Raw genomic sequence first — 21,522 nt, 5'->3', positions numbered from 1 at the left:
GGATCAGGAACAGCGTGGCCAGCGGGACCAGGGCACTGATTGTCCCCCTGTATTCAGCATTGATGGGGCCACAGCTCGAGTGCTGTGTCCAGCTCAGTGCCTCAGCTCAGGAGATTGAGGTGCTGGAAAGTGTCCAGAGAGAAACAGCAAACCCGGTGACTGGTCTGGAACCGGGCCTGTGGAATGGCTGAGGCAGCCGGGGTTGTTTAGCCTGGCGTAAAGGAGGCTCAGGAAGGACATTATCCCTCTGAACAACCACAGGAAAAGAGGCTGTAGCCGGGTCGGGATCGCATCTTCTTCCCAGATAGCTAGCGACAGGAGAGGGGACATAGTCTGAAGATGCAGCAGGAAAGGTTCTGATTGGACGTTATGAGGAATTTCTTCACAGAAAGAGTGATTGGGCTTTGGAGCGGGCTGCCCAGGGAGGTGGTGGAGTCACCGTTGCCGGAGGTGTTTAAGGAAAAGCTGTATGTTTGTGCCATGGTCTAGTTGACATGGAGGTGTTCGTTCATAGGTTGGACCCAATGGTCTCGGAGGTCTTTTTTTGACCCCGTGTTTCCGCAGAAGAGAGTGCGGCAGCCCCGCAGCAGCGGCAGCCCCGCGGCAGCGCCCGCCCGGCCCACTCGGGCCCGGCCCGCTGCGGGGCCTCCCTGCCCGCGCGCCCGGCAGGCGGCGCTCGCGGCGGGCGGCCGGCGCTCCGTCCCCGCGCGGCCGCGCTCGGCGCTCGCGGGCTCGGCGGCGCGGCCGGTCCGTCCGCTCGGCGCGCGGCCCCGCCCCCCACGGTCACGCCACCCGCCCGGCCGGCGCTGCGTCAGCCCGGCAAGATGGAGACCGCTGAGGAAGGTACGGCGCTCGCCCCGCTACCGCCTGCCCCCGAGCAGGGGCTCTGCCGGGGCAGCCTCGGAGGGTGGAGGGGCGCGGGAGCGGAGAAGGAGGGTGTCACCGGGCCCGCTGGGCGGGCTGGGGCTGTTCACGCCCGGAGGGGCGTCTCGCAGCGGAGCTGCAGGTGCCCGGGCCCCGCGCCCCTCCGCCGCGCCGCGGGGCGGGGCCGGGCCAGGGGCGCAGCGCGCGAGGCGGCGCGCGGTGCCCCTTACATAACCGCGGGGGGCGGCGCTGCCGCGGGCCGCACCCGGGCACCGGGGCCGCACCCGGGCAGCGGGGCCGCACCCGGGCAGCGGGGCCGCACCCGGGCAGCGGGGCCGCACCCGGGCACCGGGCCCGCACCCGGGCAGCGGGGCCCGCACCTGAGCACCGGGGCCCGCACCTGAGCACCGGGGCCCGCACCTGGGCAGCGGGGCCGCACCCGGGCAGCGGGGCCCGCCGAAGCTTTCCGCCGGCTGAGGCTTTGCCTGGGGAAGGGGGGCCCGGGCAGACATGAGACCCCGGGAGGGAAAGCAGCAGGCCGGGTGCGCACGCCGGGGCAGCGGGGGAGGCGGCGAGGAGGGCACTGCCCCCAGCTCCCTCCTGCCAGCGGGCTCTGTCGGACCCGGCCGGCCCTGTAGCCCAGGGAGCCTTACATTTCCGCGTTTAGCTGAATAGTAATAGCTGCTCCTTTCGCAAAGCTGTCTTTGCTACTTGTGCTGGGCAATCGGTTTGGAAAATTGAAATATGGAGCAGCTGACATGTTTCTCTGTCTCTTTTAGAACAGACTAATACGTAGTCAGTTACCTAACTTAAAAATACTTGTCAAAGTATAATACTTGTCAAACCCCCCCTCAGTCATGAGGGGGATTCTATATGTAGTATCCATTTTTAAGGGTATTGCTTTATTTGAGATCAAACATGGATATATTTTGTCAGCACTTTTGTTATGCTTAGTTTATCACAAAATCACAGAATTGTTAAGGGTGTAAGGGATCTCTGGAGTTCATCTTCTCAAACTCCCCTGCCAAGGCAGGGTGACCAAGAACAGGTGACACAGGTATGTGTTGAGGTGGGTTTTGACTGTCTCCAGAGAGGGCCTATGTAGTTCAAGCAGATACTGTAGAACTTTGACAGATCAGCATTTCATATTGTAGTGTAAACCAAACTAAATAAAGGATGTTAGTTGTGTTATGTTTCTTGCAGTATTGGAGCTTTGTTTGTAATCTCAAACAATGAGTGTAAATACATATTGCAGTAGCAAAGCAGTTCCAAGGAAAGCATTTTGCATCTTGGCTTTTGTTTCTTTGGCATAATTTTGAATGTAGCTTTTTATCAGGTGTCTCTTGGTTTTCCTGCTTGAGAGGATTAAACAAAAAAAGCTGGAAAAACATAAACTACTGGATGAAATGAGACACTACCTTTGTAGTAGTATCTTTTGGGTTGTGCTGTAGACATATTTAATACCCATGATCACTGATGGTTTATCAAAATATTAATGTTTCTTAAATGTAACATTTAAAGTTGCTTGCTGCAGCTCTGTAGACCAAGTCACTTACATCAATGAAATCAACCACATTTGTTGAATTCCACACTTGAAAATTGGACTTTTCTGTTTTTATCTATAAACACACACAAAGGCACATATATATGCAGCCTTAGATATTTTATTGTGTCCTTATCAATGTTGCCCTCAAAAGCTCCCAGTGGCAGCACGAAAGTAAACAGTCTATATACTCACTTTCCATAAATACCACTAGAATGTTACAACTTCTACAGTTTCAAACCTCAGATCCTACTATTAGAACTGCACACAGCTTGCCAGAATGCTGAGGAGACTTCCCAAGGTTAGAAAGCCGTGAACAGCAGCAGCAAAGAATGTGCTAGTGCCTTGAGAGAGAGGAAATATGATATTACTGTGTGCGTGAGCTTCTGCTACAAAGTGTCAGATGGACTTTCTGAACGGGTGATTGTTTGGTTGCGGTATTACGGCCATTGTGGTTCTGATGGGCTTTGTGCTTGACTGAGCTGTATTGTGGAGCTAGAAAACGGAACTGCGTGGAGAGAGCTCAGATAAGAGAGGCAGTCTGGGGTCATGGCCAGACCTAAGTGGAAGCTGCTTCACTTCAGAATGAATGTGAAAGTTGCTTCTCTGCAGCACCTGAAAGCACCAGATAGCAGGTTTTACTGAAGAGAGGTAGTTCTGGTTCTTTCTAGATAAATCGGTTTGTTGCTAAATAACATGATCTTCGCTTTTTGATATTCTGGTGTTGGATTCAGTTGGAGAGATAATAGGCAGTGAATCATTCTCGAGGGGAACAGGAAAGAACTTATTATTCAAGATAATTTTTTCCAAAACATGAGCCTGAAGAACAGGGTGCAGAGTGTACGTGCACATAGAAAAATAGTGATTCTTGCACGTTGCAATTCTCGTTGACCATGGCTGTAGTTTGTAAGGTGCATAGCTTAACACATTGACCCTCAGCAGAGTTTATTGATTTGAAGCTACTAGTTGCTTCACAGTCCAAACAATTGCACTCATAATATGTTTATTTGGATTTATAAAACAAGTGGAAATACCTAGAAATTATAGCTTTGAAAAAATAAAAATTAAGTTCATTTTAGTAAGCTAACAGGCAGTCTTTTCTCAAGTAAGGAATTATTTTGCTCACAGTAATGCAAATTGCTTTTTCCCAAAAGTTTTGACAATAAGTGAATAGTTTGCTGTGCGAGTCAACAGGCCATTAAATGGACAGATTCAGACAGCAGTGGGCATCCTTCAGGGAGCGGTGTGCTTTTAGCTTGCTTTCACTGGTGCCAGAGTGTCCTTAAAACAATGGTTTCATGTACTGTCTCGTGCTTGTCTGACCCCTTGTGACTCTGTTCCAGCCTACAAAGCTGTCCACTTGCTGCCGTGAAGCAGCTCTGTTGGAAAGAATGCGGGAGGAGGTGGGCATGCCACAGCAAGAGTGGGTAGGGCAGGGCCTGCCTGTCCAGTTGGAGAGACATCCCTGTGGAAGTGCTCTGTGGGATAAAAGAATAGTTTGTTAAGTGAAGTAGTAGTTCTGGACATTCTTGTCAGCAGAGGAACCAGGGACTCCTGATGTTTGCAGCAATACTGCAAATCATCGCTGCTCAACACGGCAGTGATGGAAGTACTCTTTATTTCTCTTTGTAGCTGCACTGATGTGATTCTGAATACATGTTTCTGTTAATTCTAGATTTTCATGCTGCATAATGAATTCATACAAACCTTTTCATAGATGGAAAACTCTTCTAATTGAATAATCTGAATTCTTATGCTTTATGTGTAGAAACTGTCCTAATACTCTCTAGATTATGGATATGGTCATAATGTGACTTCTTTATAGAGAAAGAAAAAAATTAGTCTTCGGTGCCTTTTGGAAGTTTTTGTAGAAAAGCATTACTTTTTAAGATTTTGGCCAAGAACAAAGATAGGTGATTCAGACTTGAAATTGCATATTTGCAGTATTCTCACATCAACTGGTATTTTTCTGACAGAGATCTCTGATATGCATGTGTTCCACTGGAACAAATATGCATGTTTGCTGGATAGTGGTTGATAGAGAAATAATTAAGAAAATATGAAATCTCAAACTCACGTATTCTATGAAAATGGACATTTTATGTTCACTTCTTACTAGAAGCAGAAGGAAGAGTCAAAGGACAATATCATGCATCTGTCAATAAACAGATAAAACTTGATTTTTATTTCTATTTAATTGTGTGTTTAGAGTTCTGGCTAACTGAATGGCATTTAAAATAGACATCTGTTGTTTAGAGGGAAAGGTTTATGCTCACTTGTTTATCCACAAAACCTCTTGCACCCTTTTGTGGCAAGAAAACATCAAAAATAAGGAATAAAGACCTATGGAAATATTACTGAAATTACGAAATAGGAAGTAGAAAGTGGCTTTCTAACTAGACACTAGGCTATCTCCAAGTAGTAAATTGCAAAATACCTGTGTCTGTTGTTTTGGATTTTTTTTCCATTCATGAAAAGCACCAAGGAAATATGTTTGCTAGGTTCAAGAGTAACAAATTATTTAAGTCATTGTTGGACATTATTAAACGTCTTCTGTTCAGCCTCTGTTTACTTTTTACCAAACTGAGATGGAATTTTTCTATTTCAAAGTGTCCACATTCAAGAAAATTATCCTTAACAGTTGTTCTAGTGATAACTCTTTAGGTAGAAAACACATCCTTCTGTAGTTTTACTGTGTCTCTTTCCTAGAAATCCTAAAATTTTATAAGATGTGTTTTGAGTTTATGTAACATGATCAGGTAGATAATGTTCTTGTTGCTCTTTCTTGTGATCTCCCAGTCTCTGTCTTGCATCATATGAAATCTGTCTTTCATCCTCTTTCAATTTATTCTGGCATCATTTTGCTACATGGTAAAGTTTCTAGACAGTAATTGTGTAATTTGTCTTGAAAATTCAAGTTCTTTAAGCAGTAGTGTAATAAGCTTTTTGTCCTTGTCAGCAGATATATGCAGAGTCTGTCGGTCGGAAGGAACTCCTGAGAAACCCCTCTATCATCCATGTGTGTGTACTGGCAGTATTAAATTTATTCATCAGGAATGGTGAGTTCTGTGTCTGTGTGTTTCTTAATTTTCTTTTTCCTAATGAAAACATATTGACATGTTTCTAGAAATACTTCAAGTCTTCATGTTAACTAGTGAAAAAAAAATTTTCAGTGGAAAAGTGTTTGGGGTTGTGATGTTGTTTACATGATGATTCATTACAATTCAGGAAAAATTTAGTAATTATATGTGGAAAGAAAGCACTGATAATTATTTGTGTTTGAGACTGAAGTTCTGATTGTATGTCAGCTTTATGAAAACTAAGTAGGAAAATAGGAATGTTGGGGGTTTTTTGCCCACTTACAGCTGTGAATAGAAAGAACATCAAACCTCACAGAAAAAAAAAACCTAGTGCTTTTTAGTCATTTTGAGGTGTGTTTGCTCAGGAAGTGCTAAAGTAAAAACTGTAGTTCGGGTCCATATTGTCATTTCTAATGGTATTTTAATAGTCTTTCAAAAATACAGCAGTTCTAAATCTTGGCTGTGTGCATCTATATAGTCATATCTTGAAGTATTTATAAGAATTGGTGTCATAGGTGGATGTCCAGGCCATTATGTCTGCTTTGATCAATAACATACTCAAAGAATGTTCTTTATCAACACTGTGACACATGTCTGTTTACCTTTTTCTACTGTTTGAAACTTACTTCATGGCCTAAATGGACTTAATAAACATGCTAATTTAAGTCCTACTTGGCAGCACAAATCTCCTGGTTTAAGTGGAGGGATAGGGCTGAGACATGTATGGCGTGTGTTAATGTGATCACTTTTTATTGCAGCTTAGTTCAGTGGCTTAAACACAGCAGAAAAGAATACTGTGAATTATGTAAGCACAGATTTGCTTTCACACCAAGTAAGTATGTTTTACTGGCTCCTATTTTTTCAGAATTTTTCTCATATAATGTCTATGATTACCTTTTCATTCAGTGTGGTAGATCCAAACTTGTGGCATAACTTGTATTCTTGTTTTAACTGCAATTTTTATGCATGCTGTTGCAGACTTTGAATTGCTTAAATAATGGATAGTTTGGTTCTTTCATAATCTTAAGCGAGACATAAAAAGTGCTATTCTGTACCTTTTACTGACAGCCTCAGTGCCATTCTTTTGTTGCCAGCATTACAGTGTTGCACGTTTTCAGCTTCATTGATAAACTTGAGTTTTTGGAAGTCTGAACGGTAAAGTGAAACCATGGCAAAATTTGAATTTGAAAGGCAGTTTTCAATTGCCTTTAAAGGATCTACCTACAACACTAATATTTGGCTTCTGTCACTTTCAGTTCAAGTGATCTAGACAGATTATAGAAATTATGATTATTCCACTTACATTTCAGTCAAGATATGCTAACTACCCAGTATTAAATTGCCGTTTGTTAGCCAGCACAGCTTGTAATATACTTGCAGGTTATGGACAGGTGAGAAAACTTAGTTGAGTTAATGTGGCTCAAAAAAATTACCATTTTTCATAGGAGCTTTGAAATTGGTAATAAGGAATCCCTTTCTTCCTCATGCAATAGAGTGTCCTCCACATTCAGCCTCTAGTAAAGGTCTCCTTATCCTCTGCCACACACTTGTCACTCCCCTGACTGAGCAGGCTCAGCTGATAAGGAGGTTTCCTTCTCGGCTTTCCACATTGCAGTGTGCTTTTTCCTACTAGGCTTCACACAGGGGTAGCAGGTCAGGTACCCTGCACAGATTCCTCCTGCTCTCCCTACCCATGGGGTCTTGTTTCATTGTTTCCCTTGCACCCAATACTCATGCAGTTACGGTTTCCTTAATTTCTCTTGTCCCTCTTTCTTTGGAAGATAACATGGCTGTCCAGTCTGCAAACTGGATCTGCTTGTGGGAGCAGGGAAGGAGTCACAGGTGCTGGAGAGAGAATTATAAGGCAGGAAAAAAAGGGGACTTGAGTATATGCCCCAAGCAAAGTTGATCTGGCCTATAACCATGCCAGGTGTAACACATTTTCAGATAAGTTGATTCACCACGGGATGTGGTCAAATAAACATGCATGTCATTAATATCTGTGCTACAGGAGATAAGCACTAATAATAGTAATATAGTACTGTAATAGAGTATTAGTGCAGTAATACCAGCAGCTCCTCTCTTGTTTAGCTTGGTTTGCTTGCTAAGGCTGTTGCTGTCATTCTGTCAAAAATGCTCCCTTGCTAGTGTAACTTCTCATGTATGGAGTATTCATAAACTATTTCTAGTGCATTTATTCTCTAAGTTCTGTAAGATTTTGGGATTTTTTTTTTTTTTTTTAGCATCTGAACAGTTAGTATTGCTCGGAAGGAAGGAAAAAGGAGAAGATTCAACTTGTATTTTGGCAGGAGTACAAAGGAACAAATTTTTCTTTTTAATACTAGCATCATTCTCTAAATGTGTTTAGTCATGTAGGTAAATGACTCGATTTCAAATGCATTCTTTAAAGCTAAATTTTTTATGTTTTAAAATTAATTCGCTTTCTGAAGTTCTGCAAGTTATGAGTTAATACAACTATGAAAAAAGTAGTTTTAGACATTTTTTAATTGACTTGGTAATTTTTAATTCCTGTGTTTTCTTCTTGAGTTTTTAAAGAGTAACTATTCTGTGTTCTTTTCCTCCCCACACATGCACTTTCTTTTGTCATTTGCAAGGATGGGCTGCACTAAGCATAAGCACTGACACTGACAGTGAGGCTGTATTTCCCAAGAAAATATAGTTGTCAAAACTTCTCCATTCTGTAGGAGGTAATGTTAACATAAGTACTGTCAAAAACACAAATATGGAAGTAGACTAGGCTGATCTTTGTCTGAGGATCAGAATAGGTTAATTTCTGTGCTTTCCATGCAGCTTGATTGCTGGTATGTGGTTCATACAATGTCACAAGCTTTGTTAAAACAAAGACTGTAAAGCTAAAGGAAGCCATATGAGTATGGTGTTCCTTATCATGTAATTTGGATATTACATTATTGAAGGATATATTAAACTGATTTCTTTACCTGTTTGTTATGATAAAGTTTTAACATTGTAGACCATAGCTTCAGAATTTCTAGAAAGGCTAATTTCAAAAAATAAACTTCTGGAACAAATAACTATGTGCTGGCACAGAATTCAGTGTGTCTTCTGCCAGCTCCAGTGTGCATGGCATACACACAGTGGAGATTTATACAACTGTTCTTTCATGTATTTGTTAGACCGTACTGAGAAGTGGAGTTTTTCACCTTCTACCTTGTTGGTTTGAAGCAAAGTCTGCATGTGTAAAACACAGAAACATAGAGTGGTTTGGGTTGGAACAGTCTTAGGAAGATCATCTGTTCCAATCTAAAGAATAACTCACAAGCCCTGTTTTACCAAACCAGTGCTTTTACCCAGGAGCTATCAAATATATGGTTTTTACTTACGAGTAACACAGTCTTATTTCACGATCAGTGCATGAGGATGACTGAGGTGGCATATAAACAGCTTGCAAATGTAGTAGTAAAGAAAGAATCTATGAGTAAGAGGGTTGCAAGTGCGATGATTCTGTGAAGTAGGTTAAATTACAGCTTCTAAAGGTAGCCTTGTGTTTTTCCTACCTTATTTGTTTCAGTGTAAGAGCAGATTTTTTTATATACCATCTGTTTTGGAGAAGTAAAATTAATAGTTGTTTTCCAGGAAAAGTAAGGCTTACAGGAGGGGAGGGTAGAACAAAACCCAACCTTCTGAAAACAACCAAACAAACAAAAAAAAACCACCTAACTTCAGGATTCACAACTAAATTAGCAGTTACACTGCATAGGTGGGACCTAAGTATCCAAAAAGCTTTCTAGTAGTTTTTCTATAATCTGTACAGCTCAAGGAAGCTGAGCTAAACCTATGAAAAACTCACCCAAAGTCTGATTGAATTTCATGCTGTAATAGGAAAGAAGACAAGCTATTGTTTCAATTGGTCTCCAGTAGAATGATTTTTATTTGGAGGAACTGTGGTAAATAATGCAGGATTTTGCTTTCTGAAACTGAGTTAGGAAAGATTACTGGGATGGAAAGTAGGGGATGGAGTTGCAGTGAGGAGGATGCATGTGCAGGAGTGAATGAGGAGGATGAATGCTGTGGTAGCAGGGGTCAAGGTCTCAGGTCTCAAAGTGATAGTGGGTAGTGGGTAAAGGGAGGAGCAGTGTGGACAGAAAATAGCACTGGGTGGCAGACACAGGTGAGAAGATAAGCTATGAAAATCACTGGCAGCAAGCTTCAGTGGTGCAGGGTGCTTGTACACCAGGGGTTTTCCTGTCATGCTAGGAATTCCTGTATTTCATGCACCTGAGTGTTGCAGGACATAAAAGGATTTTACCTTATCATCATAATATAAAGCTTCTAGTGGGAAAAGCTGTACATATTTTGAGGTGTGCACAGGAAAACAGCCTTCTTCCCACCCTCAACTTCTGAAATCATCAAAAATCACCAAATTATTAAAATCTGGGGGATATAGCTTGTGTTCTCTGAGTAGTAGCTACACTATTCTTTTATTTGAAAAAGCTATGTTGTAACTCTAAAGCTTTTAAAAAAGTGAACATGCAAAAGTGCCAGCTTTTATAATCACTTTTTGCTTTAAGTTAGGATAGACATTCTTTCTTACAGTTCCTTGTGTGTGTTCAGCAATTCCTCAAAGTTGCAGTTTTAAATTTTGTAAATTTCAAATATTTCCAACTTAGCAACTTGTCCCTAACAAATAAATCATTAATGCAGAGTTAATATTTTCTGTGTAGTCCTTGTTGAAAAGTGTTGATTAAAATATATTTTTTGAAAACTAGAAAGTTCTCAAAGTGTCTGCTGAATTGTCTGTGAATGGTACCATAAATATTTAACAGATATGCTCTAAATAGATATTCTGTTTCAGCCTTGACAAAGCTGTTTTGTCTCCTGTGGCAGAAATTTTCCAGAATGTTTGTTCAGTGTGAGTTGAGATCATTAGTTAGACTTCGTTTGGCATTTTCTATGGTTCCAAATTGTGTACTAAATCTGTTTCTGTAACAAGAAAATTGTAAGAGGATGTCAAAATATGTTTGTGTCCTGCTTTCAATTCACTGCTCTATGGTTTCACAGCTACAGTTCCCTAGTGTTATACTTTTAGTCCTTTGTTTCGTGAATTCCAGTTCCCTGCCAGATACCTGGCGAATAACAAGCTTTGAAATTTCAAACCAGGTACTACTTGTCTCAGGGTACTGTTGTTACTTTGTCTCAGTTATAATCCATATATTGCTGTAATGCACCAGTCTCTCCCCCTTTTTTGACTACTTCTGGATGTTGATACTGTTTGTCTGTGTTCTTGAGTTCACTTTACAATACAGAAACTGAGGGAAATAGCCCTGGAGAGAAAATAATTTCTTACTCCTTTAGAGGCTTCTTCTCTGAGACTAGTAAAAGGATGATTGAGAATGTAGGTGAAGGGGCTGCAGGTAGATAGCATAAAGCAGTATTTGTTAGACTCTTAAAGGATTGCTCACAAGAAGAATTGAAAACTTCTTTCTATTTGTTCTTCTAAAAATTGAGTTTCCTTATGTAGTTAGAAGTACGTAAGGTTTTAAAAGATAGTCCATAATGTTAAAATCTTCAAACACAGATGTTTCCAACATAACATCCAGGCAGCAATGTCTTTGTGCAACTCCCAAATATAGTTCTATCTTCTTTATTAAAATCTGTTATTTATAGTGTGTATTACCAGTTCTTAGTATCCATGTAAGTGTGTAGAAAGTACATGTAATGAATTTGTTACATGTTTTCTAATTGTTAGCAAAAGAAGACCTCACCACTGGTTTTCTTGGCTTTTGAGTGGGGATGGGCCTGTGCAACATATAGGTGTTGAGTTTAAAAAGTCAAAATTTTGTATTATGAGAATATCTGTGCAGGATGAGAGACTTGCATTGTGCTCTGGGATAGGAGCATCCTTAGAAGAAATTCTGTGTAATATGAAATATATCTGCTGAAAGTCAGTCATGGTGTGTAAATTTCAATGTCTGTGGGTGTTTTATCAGTTCTCTTCAATTTTCCTCCCTGTGTACTGCTTTTATTTTGCTGGGTTTTTTTTTTTTGGTCTGTGCTGTTGGTTGGCAAGTAGGATGTAAATTATCTAGCACAAAGAAGTGGATAGTGTGCAAAATTGCTAATTGCCATTGTTCCTTGTGCTCTGTTCATGAACTAGGTTTATAAATAACAGAAAAATTTTTGAGGTAGTGTTGAGTGAGAGTGATACTGATTTTAGAATCTGGTTTTTCTTGAGCTTATTTTTAGGTAATTGGAGTTTGTAGTTAACAAAGCTATTGAAAAACTTCTCTTAGGTCAAAAACTGGCATGGAGCTTATTAATTTTTCCATTCCACTCAGTACACAATGAAACAAATGTGTTACATGAATTCTTTTTTGTTGTTGTTGGTTTGGAGTCATCTCTTGAGAACGTAAAATATGCTTATTCTTCTAGTAAGGTTTTGTCAGATGCAAACAGTTTAGTTGGCAGGAATTCAACATAAATGCTTGTCTAAAGGACAAACTGTTTCATAAGTGCCTTTTCTACACAGTTTATTCCCCAGATATGCCTTCACGGCTTCCAATCCAAGACATCTTTGCTGGGCTGGTTACGAGTATTGGCACGGCAATACGATACTGGTTTCATTATACACTTGTGGCCTTTGCATGGTTGGGAGTAGTACCTCTTACTGCATGTAAGTATTAATTTTCTGTACATAGTGCTCTTATACACAGGGAAGTGTGCCACATCCTGCAATAAAGTTTTGTGAGACCATTATTGTTTATCAAAAAAAAAAAAAAATTCAAATATGCTATTTAATTTATTTTCACTCAGAAATTCTACCTGTTTGACTCTTAAGCCAGTAGTGCAATGCAGAAAGGTGTTGAGAGAGAATGCATGAATAAGCTTTTAAGTGTCTTACTCCAATAAAATGCCTCTTCTCAGTTATCTTCTTTAAAATCTACATCGAAGGTTTTATTTTATGCCATTTATTAATATTAGGATAGAAGAGTTGTCCTATTTTTATTAACCATCGCTAAATGAAAGTGCAGGATTTTTTTATGTGGAAAGTAAAATTCCTTTACAATCATGGACAAATTGATTTGTGAAACTCTTAAAATGTCGAAGTCATATAAGTAGTAATGGGATTCAGTGGAAAAGAGAGTGCACATTTAAATTACTCTACTATCCAGTTTGAAATTTACTTTCCAAATAGAGACAGAAAAAGGACTATGGATGTTTCAACAAGCTAAGAATACACAGAAAATGGAGACAGGCAGAAAGGCTATAGTGTTCAGTCATGGAAATAATTGGAAGTGCATCTTTACAAACCGTAATACACCCCTTGAACAAAAGAGCAAGAGAGTAAATGCATCTCCCCAGACAGTTTCTTGGTATGTGTTTTAATTTGTAGCTGGCACAGACTTAGTTTGAGAACAGCATGTTATTGGCATCACCTTATTTTCTGAAGTAAACCACACTGATGACCTACTTTTTAAATACACATTATGATAAAAAGCTAACATTTACTAGCATCATCTATTAATCCATAAAAGTTACTTAAAACAGATGATGAAATGGTGATGGTCCTTGTGACCATCAGGTGATGGTCCTGGTGTTATGATATCATAACACCAGAAGTTTGCACACATTCAAAATGTGATAGAGCAAATTAAAGGGGGAAAATTGCATCAAGGATGAATTAGCTGTGAGGTATTTTGGAATAGGAAGTGAAGCATATGAGAAGTATCTCTGCAAGTATCTTTAACCTGTTTCCATATTCTTCCTTAGGCATCCATTAGTGTGACCAGTGCTGGACACAGGTCTGGAAGAATCTTGGGTCTAATCTAGTATGGCAGTTCTTACAATTTGAATGTGTACTTTCAAAGATGTGCAGCTAAAATACAGCTTTGTTCCATGTGGTTGTAAAGATCTTGAGTTTTGTTCATGAACTGAAAGTTGAGATTTTCTTCCATGTCATAAATTTAGTTGGGCAACAGGTGAAAAGGGGGTACTGGGGAGTCCTGTCCAAGTGAAGCTGTAGCCAAAATCAAATTTATATCAAGCTTCTGTTTATTCACGCAGGTCGTATCTACAAGTGCTTGTTTACTGGCTCTGTGAGCTCACTACTGACACTGCCATTAGATATTCTGTCCACGTAAGTACTTCAGCAGTTTGATCTAAAAACATGTTTTAGTCAGATTCCCCTGAAAACAGTAACTTTGGAACTTAGTGTCTCTTTCATCCAGTTACATTTGTTATCTTGTACCATCTTAATGAGCAACTGCCCATTACCCTTTGCAGAACCAGATGTATAGACAACACCATTACAATTGAAATTATTTCAATTTGGAGTTCTATTATTCAGGATCTTTGGAGCTGGAAAACTGACTACAAAGCAGGCCCTGGTTAATGAAAATTTGTATTTGGTGTCAAGAAAACTTAAGCTGCAGCCTTAATGATGAAAAAAATCAATTTCCTATGGTTTAAATCAGGTACATCGAACATTAAGAAATGTATCCCTAATAATGTCACTTTGTTTTTTTGTTGCTTTTTTATATTTTGAATTTATTTTTATCCATTCTGAGTCTCTTATGTGAGAGGGATCATTTTTTATCAGATTACCTTCTAGCTGATACATGGATTTTTAATGCTTCGATCACCATCTGCTATTGCACATTCTTTCCTTGTCCTTTTAAAATCAATTTTGCCTAAAGAATCAGTAAATAACAAACAACAGAATTCCAAGCTTACTTAAATTCAAGCCTCTTACTTTCTCATTATCTTGAACATGAGGAACTGAAACTGAGTTTAAGTAGAATCAGCTGCACATCAAGCAAATTTGGATTTAATGTTCTCTGTGGTTCAGCTAAGTCATCTCAATTGGGCTATTTGATTTGAGAAATCAGGTCAAGTTGCATTTAACTTATTTTCATTATTGGAAAGAGGATGCTTGTTTCAGTCTAATAACTGTATATTTCCTGTTATCTCTGTAGTGTAGATTCTGTTTTTATTTTTTAGAGAAGAATCTGAAACAACTGAACCTAGAGTACTGTAGAAAATATCAGGCTTCAGCACGGTGTAGATGAATGGAGGCAGAGACCTCAGAAGTTTGCTCTTGGGGAAAGAGGTTTATTGGGGGTGCAGAAGGTTCTGCCTTGTGCTCCCAGACGCAGCACGTGGCCAGGCCTGAGAGGGTGGGAGAGGGGAGAGACAAAAGGATGTTCTAGGAGAGGGGAAGCTCCAAGAGGAGGGAGGAGGTTCCAAGAGAGGAGGAAGTTCCAAGAGGGGAGGAAGTTCTAAGAGACTGAGTGGCCCCTCGAAGCCTCCTTATAAAGGGCTTCAAGGTGGGTTGGAACAAGGCATGGCCAATGGTTACAGACACTTGATGTTTTAGGGGAGGGATAGAGGTTCAGGGTGAACCATATATCTTTTGGGGGGTGAGATGGAACAGTCCATTTCACCCCAGGACCATCCAAAGGCAGGGGTGTCATCTGGCTAGCTGGGAGATTTGTTCTCATCCTGGCTGTATTATTTATGAATAATCGTATTTATCTATCTTCCGCAACAGAGCACCTCATGTCTATTACAGTCTTGGGAGAAAATAAAGGACTCAAGTATTTATCAGATTTTAATAGTGTGTGAAACTGTGTTTTGACATTTATTTCTTTGGCAGAATCAATTACAGTAGCCTCTTGTGTCATCTTTTCATTCATAATGTCCTCATGGTATTCACTGTGCTGTGCAGGCAGAAGTGTGCACCTTCAAGGGGCACCAGACTGATGCTTCTTTGGAGATGGCAGAGTACTATGGTGCCATGTTTCTTACTTATTTTTAAGAACATGTTGTAGTTTTCCAAGGAGGTACCTGAAAATAGGGATGAGAATTGCTTAAGATGGTTTAAGTATCTCTTGCATTGCATGAAACCCTGGTTTTGGTTGGCTGGCTGAACTTTGCTTTGCTGCTGCTATACAATTATGTATGATCTAATTGATTAAGATTTTTAAGGTATAGAGATACTATATGAGGTAAAATGCTACCTGAAATGTGTAGCAGTTGAAGGGAAACCCTACAGACGTCCATTCTTCTGGTTCAGGTAGCTCAGCAGATAAAATGCTTAGGTGGTCTGGATATTAAGCCTTTAGCCATTTAAGTAAACCTCTTACTATAGCAAAAAATTTACTTAGCGACTATTGTGTTTCCTTTGCTATTCTGAAAGATTGTTTTTTGTGAGCTACTTGGTAGTGTTACCAGCAAAATATTACTTTCATTAATTGATTTTTTTTTTAAACAGGGAGAACTTACTGGCTGACTGTTTGCAGGGCTGTTTTGTGGTGACATGCACTCTGTGTGCATTTATCAGCCTTGTATGGTTACGTGAGCAGATCGTCCATGGAGGAGCACCACAGTGGTTGGAACAAAATCAACAACAGCCACTCAATGGTGTTGGTCAACAAAATGAGGTAAAACATACTGCTCATTAGTTCACAATTAATTTAGAAAACGTATTTACTACTGAGAGTAAATAATACAGAACACAACAGTAATGTTATTTTACTTCATGGTATCTTTATTTGTTACAGAAGTTGAACACTTCTTCCTATACAAACTCGGTGACACTGCTGTTATGTTTTTGAAGTTGTTTTATTGTGTAGCATTGCATCGATTCTTAGCTCTGTATCTTTACCATTTTTAAGATAATTTTATGCACATAAAGCTGAGTTCTCAGGCATGATTAATGAAGATGCAGTTTGCTTTTATTTTGTCTTTTTCCTAAGTATGCTGGTATTTCATGAGGTAACAATTCACTGTTCTCAAAGAAATTTTAAGTTTTGTTGACACCACTGAAGTTGGAGCTTCTCTGCCCTCCTCCCACTCCCCACACATGCATGTGCACTCCTTCAGTGCTTTCCAGGAGCCTTTTGGGTGAAGAAGTGATCATATAAGCGATCCACACATAGGGAAGAGATAGTCCAAAATGTTGTTTTAGTAATTGTCAGTTTTTAAAAGACAGAGATTCTCATCTTCATGACAGACTCGAGTTGGCCTTGAATTATCATCTTTCTCATGTAATGAAAGTTTCCATGAGGGAGTTCCCCTCTATTAAGCACTGGTGAACCACATCTGGAGTGCTGTATCCAGTTTAGGGTCCCCCAGTACAAAAGAGACATGGACAGACTGGAGTGAGTGCAGTGAAGAGCCAACAGAAATGACTGAAGGACTGGAACATCTGACATGATGAGAGGCTAAGAGAACTGGAATTATTTAGTTTGAAAATGGGAATGCTCAGGGTGGACCTTACCAGTCTGTATGAATGCCTGATGGAGGGCTGTAAAGAAGACAGAGCCATGTTCTTGGTACTGAGTGACAGGTATTCTTCTTACTGTTATTGAGTGACAGGACCATAGGCAGTAGGCTTAAATTAAAATGCAAGAAATTCCATTTAGATTAAAAAAAAAACAGGTGGGTTTTGTCTTTTTTTTTTTTTTTTTTTTTTAATATACTGCTACTGTGATCACCGACTGGAACAGGTTGCTTAGAGAGGTTGTAAAGTTTCCACATCAGGAAAAGATGGCTCAAAAGCCAAGTGGAAACTAACTAAGCCAAGCACTAACCCTGGCATAGCTGAGCCTGCTTTGGGTAATCAGGTTGGCGAGATGATCTCTAGAGGCCCTTTCCTACCTCAGCTACTCTGTAAAGTTATCTGAATATTTCTTTTCCTGTTTTTAAAGGTTTAGTGGTCCCAGATAAAGGCACGAAGAGTGCTTGATCAATTTAACCAAGTACTAAATCCTTTTTCTACAGGCTCAGGCTGCTGTAAATGGAGGTGTTGAAAATGCTGTGCTTGATCAACCTGCTAACCCAGCAGCTGAGAATGTAGTTGTAGGTGAGAACCCTGAAATTCAAGAGGAACAAGTAGATGAAGAAGAGGAAGATAATGAAGATGAAGAGGATGCTGTAGTGGAAGATGCAGCAGATGCAAACAATGGAGCACAAGGTAACAGGTGACTCAAAACATTAATATTCTAGTTCTTACTAAGTACAAATTAAGTGAATATCAAACTGTTGTAATTGAAGGAAGCTGTGTAAATTCCCACTTCAGCTTATTTATCTTGGCTTTTAAAACGTCATGTGTTTTGAGTGCTGAAGCATGTGCTTGCTGAAAAGCTTTCGGCAGTTACAAGATGAATATTATGCACTCAAGTATTTTTGTTCATTTAGAACATAACATGGCGTGGTTGCATCTTGTTTTGGGTGATCTAACAGTGTAAAAATGGCCATTGTCCCCTCAGATGACATGAACTGGAATGCTTTGGAATGGGATCGAGCAGCAGAAGAGCTTACTTGGGAGCGGGTGAGTAAGAATCATTTTCTTGAATTTAATAATTCAGGCTCATACTTGAAATGATTTGTAGTATTGCTGTGTTAAAATGTGTTTGGGATAGATTTGGAAATCATTATTTTATAAGAGCCTTTAGTGACCTAGAAAAGTTGTTATATTATAAACAAAATATTATGATGTTACTTCTTAACCCTTAAAGGAAGCATTTCTTTGATTTTAAATATTATAGCAGTTTATAAGTATATAGTAGCAGCATAAAACATGTTTTAGTAGTCTTTTCTGAAGTTTTCCACTTGGTGAGGTATGGAACTGACTTGCAGCCTGCTTTGAGGACACTGGGCCAGATTAGTGCAAAGATGTTGCATTAGATGTAGTTTATGCTTAATTTTAGTGTTCATGAAAGCATTAGACTAAAGAAAAGAGAAGTTTAGATTTCTTTGCAAAAAGCCAATGTATTTCTCTAAAAATGATGGAGCGTTTTAATGTAATATGGTGTCTGTATTGTTTGTGGATCACAAATTCCATAACTAGAGTATGGCATGCATATACACTGTAATCATGGAGTAGGGTAGAGACTTAAAAATTACGTTTGTGTAGCTGGTCTAGAAGTAGCCAACATGTGAGTTCCAAGCTCACCAGATGCAGCACAATCTGACTGAAGGTAGGTGCAGCAGCTTCATGTGATTTACCAGCATCACTACTAGGCTGTGGTATAGTTATTGCCTCGACTGCAGGGTAGCAGAAATACAGTTTTCATCATGAGTGACACATCTTGATATTTGTTTTGAATTACTGCAAGCTTCTTAGTGTGTTTTAAAAGATATTTAATAAAAAAAAGACGTGCAGAAATTCAGGTTCCTGAACCATTCTGTTGTTTATTTCAGGATGAAAGTGCTGTATTTCTGAACCCAATTTATTTGCTAGAAAGTGCTGATACATTCTTAACTGATGATATTTTGTTGCTTTTCCATGAACATAGAAGTCAGTTTCATTATACTCTCATAACTAATTTCAATGTTATTTGCTGACATAGGTAATAGATGTGTAGTTGACATTTAGTATCAAAATTGGGGTAGGCTCTTCTATTATGTCATCCTGTGAGAATACCATGCACGTTTTCTGAATTTTCAAACATTTTTGCATCTTAGTTTGATTTGTAAAATATGTGCAACTCTTATATCTTGGAACTTAGTGCAAAGTCCTCATATTATTTTTGACTGCTCTGTAGATGCTTCCCATAACATCTGTGCTGAGTGATGAAGAATTTGTTTGCCATCTTCCCTAGCTGTAAAACAATTCTGTTCAAAAGTTAATAGCATACAGTGTAGCAAATTACTCTGTTAGTGGTTGCTTTTATACATCAATGGTAAAATACTAACTCAGAGCAGCATAAGCTGATATTTTGCAAGTAGGATGAAAGAAAAATTTGCTCTTGTATTTAAGTATTGAGTTGATTAAACCTGTACTTAAACAGCCATTCAATCACTACAATATTTTGTAAATACAAAATTTTTGTCAAAGTCTTCAAAGTCATGGAGAGAAACAGCTTATAAATTAATAGATTCTGTGTTTGGTTTGATGCATATAGGTACATGTGTATTCAGATATTCCACATGTACATCACTGCCTTTGAACACCTGAGTTTTCTGTGTTGAATGAGAACTTAGTTTCTCTCTTTATCAGTAAAAATTTATGTGCTGGTACTGTTGGTTGAGCCGTTAAAAACTCCTGAGTGCATTAGACAATAAAGGTCAATGGGAAAGAGGCTTATTTTAGATTAAGGTTAGTTTTTATGATAAATAAAAATAACTTTCTTATCTTCACAGATGCTTGGACTTGATGGATCTCTGGTTTTCTTAGTAAGTGCAATCCTACTTTTCAAGAATTTCTACAGAAGGACTTTTTTAAATATCTGTATTTTTTAATATACATAATTGTATTTGAAGTCATTATTTTCATATCATATATATGTTTCTTTAAAGAGAGTTTCATATGATGTCATGATCAAGCAAACTGGGATTTTAGGAGTTTTACAAATTAATGGGGTTTGTTTGTGGCATAAAAGGGGAATTTTTTAAAAGATGTAGATAACTTTGAGTCACTTACTCCACTGTAAATAAAACTAGACCTTTTAAAAAGCACACACTGAAAATACATATGTGTTCTAACCTTATGTTTTGATCTTTTTCATAATTAAAATACAATTATCATTCAAATATATTTTTGTCCTAATACCACCATAACACCACTATATCTAGTACAGACTAAATTTTAAAATCTAAGATCTTCAGTTGACTCTTTTCAAAATGTTCTATCTTAGAATCATTAAGTTTGAAAAATACCTCGAAGGTCATTAATGTCTCTTATTTAAATGTGATGCCTTAGGTTTACAATTATGTTATTAGTCATTTACCTTAAATACTTAAATATTAATATCAAAAGAAGTAAAAATACAGTGTATTTGTGGCTGAGGTCACATCTTAGCTAAAAGCAATATTAAAAAATGGAGATGTGTTGTCATGTCTAGAATCAGAGCTGTCAGTTTTGTTAATGTGTTTGTTGTGGCAAAGACTAATTGTTAAAAATTCAGATGAACATTTTCTCATTTATGAAAAAAATAGCCACACATTTTATGTAATTCTTTTTAAAGATGGAACTCTTTAAATGTATGCAAGAGTAAGTGTGCTTATCTAGATAAATGTTCATGAATGTAACTGAGCTGCATGTTTTGGTCTTTGTGTTAGAGCACAAACTTCCTGACTCTAACATGAGATGTGCAAGTTCTGGTGATAATACACCATTGAAATAAGAAGTTGAGATACAAAAGATAAGTCACTTATTTAAAAGACTGACATTTATGTACTGTTTTCTTGTCATCTTCCTTCCTCTTTCCCCTGTACCCTTTACAGGAACATGTCTTTTGGGTGGTGTCTTTAAATACTCTGTTCATACTTGTCTTCGGTAAGTATTGTTTGCTCTTAGGTTTCAAAATTATTCTTCTTTGTGAATTCGTAGTGCAGGTCTATTCTAAGGCTGTTCTAGAAAAATGAAGATGTGACCTCTAAAAACAGAACCAAAAATGAACTGGCAATAAGCATAACAACTATTTATTATTTGCTAGTTTTGCCATTTTAATTTCTTTAAATGAATAGGTTTAAAATAGGAAACCTAGCAGAACCTTAACCATGTCGCCTAAAGCACAGAAAATATTTATTTCTAATATTGTTAAATTAAAGGAGGAATCTCAGGGAATTTAATTTGCGAGGAAATGCAGTACCTTAAGGAATAGCTAAGATTTTTTTTCTCTTCATAGTTTTTACTAGATAGAGTTATGCAAATTTTTCCATTAAGAATCCATTCCTGGAGTTCAGACTGAAAGGGTGGGAGGTATGCAAAAATGTAACATTTTAGTGACAAATGAAGAATGTTATACACTTCAAAAAATACCAGGCAAAAATACTACAAAGTTTCACTTGCTCTAAATGACAAGTTTAGAAAATAATTTTTTATGTTACTTTGGTGTTTTTTCAGTGGTCTTTCTTGGCAGAAGGGTTTAAGTTTGAAAAGCTGAAGTTGCACTGTAGATAAGTTTTTACAAAATAAAGCTCACGACACTGAACCAGTGATTTGAGCATCTAGATACTGAAACAGAACAGCAAATCAAAAGAAAATAAACATAAGTGCATTGTATGTTTAATTCACAAGAAACTGTAACTGCTCTAAAACAAGAGGTG

The 21,522-nt window shown here is 38.8% G+C and overlaps 1 protein-coding gene across 10 annotated transcripts in view; it reads left to right on the top strand.

The window, feature by feature from the left end:
• The first annotated feature begins 813 nt into the window (after positions 1 to 813).
• The window catches only part of MARCHF6 (membrane associated ring-CH-type finger 6), a 44,419-nt gene continuing 23,710 nt past the window's right edge, over positions 814 to 21,522 (top strand). For 3 of the 10 annotated variants that reach the window (XM_085571700.1, XM_021538423.4, XM_085571697.1), the window contains exons 1-10: positions 814 to 843; positions 5,370 to 5,466; positions 6,246 to 6,319; positions 11,996 to 12,139; positions 13,531 to 13,603; positions 15,740 to 15,908; positions 17,251 to 17,443; positions 17,739 to 17,800; positions 19,615 to 19,647; positions 20,698 to 20,749. In XM_085571700.1, coding sequence (XP_085427826.1) covers positions 825 to 843; positions 5,370 to 5,466; positions 6,246 to 6,319; positions 11,996 to 12,139; positions 13,531 to 13,603; positions 15,740 to 15,908; positions 17,251 to 17,443; positions 17,739 to 17,800; positions 19,615 to 19,647; positions 20,698 to 20,749 — 916 coding nt within the window. In that variant the 5' untranslated portion in view covers positions 814 to 824. Of the gene's footprint in view, positions 844 to 1,445; positions 1,922 to 5,366; positions 5,467 to 6,245; positions 6,320 to 11,995; positions 12,140 to 13,530; positions 13,604 to 15,739; positions 15,909 to 17,250; positions 17,444 to 17,738; positions 17,801 to 19,614; positions 19,648 to 20,697; positions 20,750 to 21,522 lie in introns of those variants that run through there. The other 7 variants (XM_021538424.4, XM_021538422.4, XM_085571696.1 and 4 more) reach the window with 5 other exon arrangements.

Source organism: Lonchura striata, chromosome 2, assembly GCF_050655825.1.
Source record: "Lonchura striata isolate lonStrDom1 chromosome 2, ASM5065582v1, whole genome shotgun sequence".
Classification (NCBI taxonomy): domain Eukaryota; kingdom Metazoa; phylum Chordata; class Aves; order Passeriformes; family Estrildidae; genus Lonchura; species Lonchura striata.
This window is presented reverse-complemented; position numbering and strand designations above follow the sequence as displayed.